General features: G+C 47.2%; 1 protein-coding gene across 3 annotated transcripts in view; it reads left to right on the plus strand.

The window, feature by feature from the left end:
• Positions 1-3,827, plus strand: part of Ythdf1 (YTH N6-methyladenosine RNA binding protein 1) — a 16,653-nt gene extending 12,826 nt beyond the window's left edge. For all 3 annotated transcript variants that reach the window (XM_010637985.1, XM_010637980.1, XM_010637974.2), the window contains one exon: positions 2,880-3,827. In XM_010637985.1, the coding sequence (XP_010636287.1) occupies positions 2,880-2,906 (27 nt within the window). In that variant the 3' untranslated portion in view covers positions 2,907-3,827. The remainder of the gene's footprint in view (positions 1-2,879) is intronic.
• The last annotated feature ends 44 nt before the right edge of the window (positions 3,828-3,871 follow it).

Below are 3,871 nucleotides of genomic sequence, written 5' to 3' on the forward strand. Positions count from 1 at the left end.
TTGGGGGGGGGGGGCAGTTGGTACCAGGGATTGAACTCGGGTCCTTGAGCTTGCAAGGCAGCCCACTGAACCGCTGAGCTAAATCCCCGGCCCTCTGGCCCTCTATTTTTAATTGAACGTGCAGTGTATATGTCGATAACCCCTGTATATAGGTTTCCTGTAGTGCACTGGGTCCCAAAGGTTGGTGATGAGCTTAGGGATAAAATTCTGCCTCTGATCTGTTTTAAAACTTCTAGTGCCCTCAGACTTTCACTGTAACAGCTTGATTCTTAGATACTGAGTTTTTGTGTGGGTCTTGGGTTAAGCCCGTGGTAAGGACCTGCAGCTCACAGGCGTCTTCCTGTGGGCAGCACCTGCACCACTTGAGTCCTGGAGGCGTCTTCTGAGCGGCTTGGGAGTGTCGGAGGAGGCCCAAACACCGCCGCCAGGAGTTTATTGCTAATCCGTATTACTGAGAGTGACACACGAGAACCCTGATTTGGTCAGTGGTTCTGTTCCTCGGGCTGCATAGAGAAACAGGTGGACCTGAGCAGTCTCCGCTGGACTCCACACCCTAGCTGCACTGTGCTCTTGCTGCCTGCTGGTTCTCTGGTCTTCATTCTGTTGGCTGGGTTATTGTTTATTCTGGATTAGAACCCTCCTTGTTTTACAGCTGCGACTCTGGGTTTCCATTGAAAAGTGCAGTGTAGTCTCCAGGATAAATGGACCGCAGACTTGGGAATGCTGCTGCTTTTGTCTGGGCTGTAGTACTTGCAGCCAGTAGGGAAGAACCTCTGAGATTGGGCCTGCTGAGCTGCTTTCAGATTCTTGTAGCTTAAAAAGTACCTAGTATTACAAAAGTAAAATATAGTTAACATTTTTTCAGTTTTCCTTTCAAAGTTTCCAGCTATAAATATGGAAACATTTCTTATGAAAGCAGTAACTTTTATTGCAACTTTGTCAGCCAAATCCTGGAATGATACATTGTTTTGTTTTTAAACCTATAAACATTCCCAGCAAGTGCTTTGAGAGGTCCCTGTGTGCCCATACCACAGGCAAGTCCTGCCTGGTGGCATTTGGCTTTGGAAATTGGGTGGAGGAAAGAACTTAAGCATTCCTGCATGGTTGTTGAGTGCTCCTGTAAAGGTTTTTTTTTTTCCTCTTAAAGAAGTATTATGAGTAATGTTACTTTTTAAGAGAGCAGGTGGTGGACTTTGTAGCTATTCATAAAACCTAAAGGAATGTGAGGCACTTGCAAAGTGTCCTTGTTCTGGATACTCTTAATAGTAGCCATTTGGACTCAAAAGACTGACAAGCTTGGAGGATGTTTACAGGAATGCAAAATACAGAGTTCTTTTTTCCAGGTTTGCACTCCCAGGTAGGGAGGAGATGTTTGTTCTTCCCATAGTGGCCACCCGCCTTCCTCAGTAACCCAGATACTGTGGCGGCTCCTCCAGACAGGGCTGCACAGGGCTGTGGGAGGAGTGGCCATAGTCAAGGCCATGCCTCAACTGGAGACTGCTTACTCTGCTGCCTGGCACTGTTGGTGTGATCATGAAGATGGCTCAGTCCTTCAGAAGAGAAGGGTTCAGATTGTTGCTTAAATTGCACTTTACATATTTGGTGTTGGGCTAACCATCATTTAGGATGGGTGCGCCAGGGATGCCCCGTGACTGGGTGGAGAGGGGCTTGCTCCTTGCATTTGGGTGTTTCTGCAAAGAGCTGAGTTTAGATGCTGCATGCTTAGGAAAGAGGCCCTGAGAGCTTCACCACTAGCTGTGTTGTAGTCGCTGATTAGAAGCCAGGTTGGCAGGCTTGGGAGTGGGCTCAGGTGTGGTCTGGTGGAGACTGCTGTGGTTATTGAAGTGGGAAGGAAGCACGGCCAGAGGTGCTCCCTGACCTGGTCAGCACTGCTGGAGGTCACGGTGTTCTTTTGGTGCTGGGGTGTGTGGTAGCTTTTTAGCCCGGAGACAAAATACCAGAGGTCTGCAACTTGATGGAGGAGAGGGGTTTGTTTAGGCTTGTGGTTTCAGTCAAGGTTGGCTGGCGCTGAGGCAGAAACAGTGGTGAAAAGGCCTGGTGGAGGAAAGCTGCTCATCAGGGCATCTGGGAAGCAAGAGGGCAGGGCAGGAATTGCGGGCTAGAGACAGACCTGGTGTGAGTCACAGGAGCACTTCCTCCCCCTAGGCCAGGTGGGTTCACCCTCCATGCAGTTAGTGTCCTCCCAGGGTCACCTCGCCAGGAGCCTTTCAACCCAGGTGAGCTGATGATGAACAGGATTGGCTGGATGGATCCCAGCTTTCCTGCTCTTCAATGGCCAAGTAGCTCAAGCCTGCTTTATTTATTGGTGCTGGAAATCGAACTTGAGACCTTGTACTTGCAAGTGTTGGCACCACTGAGGTAAATCCCCGGCCCAAACTTTTTTTAATGCCCTTGTCCTGAGAATTGAACCAAGGGTCTTGCAGTGAGCTATACCCACAGCTGTTTTTGTCTTTTTAGTTTTTTTTCTTTTTAGATAGGGAAGGTCTTGCTGAGTTGCCTAGGCTAGCCTGGAACTAAGGCCTCCTGCATTAGCCTCCTAAGTAGCTTGAGCTGCAGGCATGTGCCACCACACCTGGCATGGAGTTTGCTTTTTTAGCTACTTAGACTTTGATGTCTTGCATGACAGTAATGCAGGAGGGAGGGCTGGCAGTTGTCGGGAGGTGGACCTGGGACGGCACGTGCAGAGGCCTTCTTGGGGAGGAGGAGAACGTGGGGCCTGGCGCTCGAGCTGTGAGCTGGAGGGGCCTGGCTGCTGAGCAGAGAGCCCTGTGTCCAGAGCCCGCGTCTCGGCCTGCTTTGTGGGGGCCCCGTTCCTCAGGGTCGCTCAGTGTGTTAAACTCCTCTCTTTCTTTTTGCAGGAGCGGCAGAATCGAAGCAAACAATAAGGACAAACCAGTTCCTTGCGTGGCTCACAGTTGGCTTTGAAAACAGAGTTTAAAACTATGCTTGGTGCTGTCTCTGGTGTCAGCTCCAGCGTGTCGCCCTGTGCGAGACTGAGTGTGCATCTTTATCTTCTTTATAGTTCATTTTTGCTGATGGATCTGTGTTCATTTGTATTTTTTCTATGTATTATAATATTGTAGAACTCACTAATAAAGGAATATTTTTTGTCAGCTTATCAGACTGACCTAATGCGAAATATAAATACCCTTAAAAACAAAATGAAAAATCTAATACATCCCAAAGATTTTTTTTTATTTTGGCAGAAACTATGTTCCTATTCTTATATTCAGTCATTTAATATTTCTATAGGCATCTTCTAAGTTTTCACCCCTTCACTGCTTTTTTGCAAACAGAACTCATGAGCTGTTTGTCATTTAGAGTATGCTGTTAAAATCTCCCCATAGCACTGAAATCAGAAGGTTAATGGTCGCCCTGTTTGGCTGTCACCATCTTTACTGTTCATGCTGTCTAAAATGCTAATTTGCCCATTTGGTTTTCTGCTAGGCAGAAAGCTAAACTGTAGTGTTTCAGGTGACTGCGGTTGTGGCCCTGGAAAGAGCCCGTCATGGTGGCCACCTGCCCGGCAGTTGCCTCGCCCTTGCTGCCCATGGTGTCACTGTACTGAGGACTTGGAAGGTGTTTGGGGGTCTGGTTCCGTGTGTGTGTTCTTAGTTGTTTGCAGGTCATTTTTAAATTTTGCCCCTTTCTTCACTCAATAACTCTAATGCTGGCTAAAGTTTTTATTAATAATGCTGAGCTTTAAATGTAAGTACAGTGTGATGGATGATGCTGCCAACTGAACTTCATGTGTGTGTCTGATTTTTTTTTTTTTTTTTTTTTTTTTTTTTTTTTTTCTAGTATTAGTCCTCTGTTGAGTAACAGCTGGCAAAAAATTTACCCCACACTG

The sequence above is a fragment of the Fukomys damarensis genome, unplaced genomic scaffold, assembly GCF_012274545.1.
Source record: "Fukomys damarensis isolate Sample0158 unplaced genomic scaffold, DMR_v1.0_HiC HiC_scaffold_22, whole genome shotgun sequence".
NCBI lineage: Eukaryota > Metazoa > Chordata > Mammalia > Rodentia > Bathyergidae > Fukomys > Fukomys damarensis.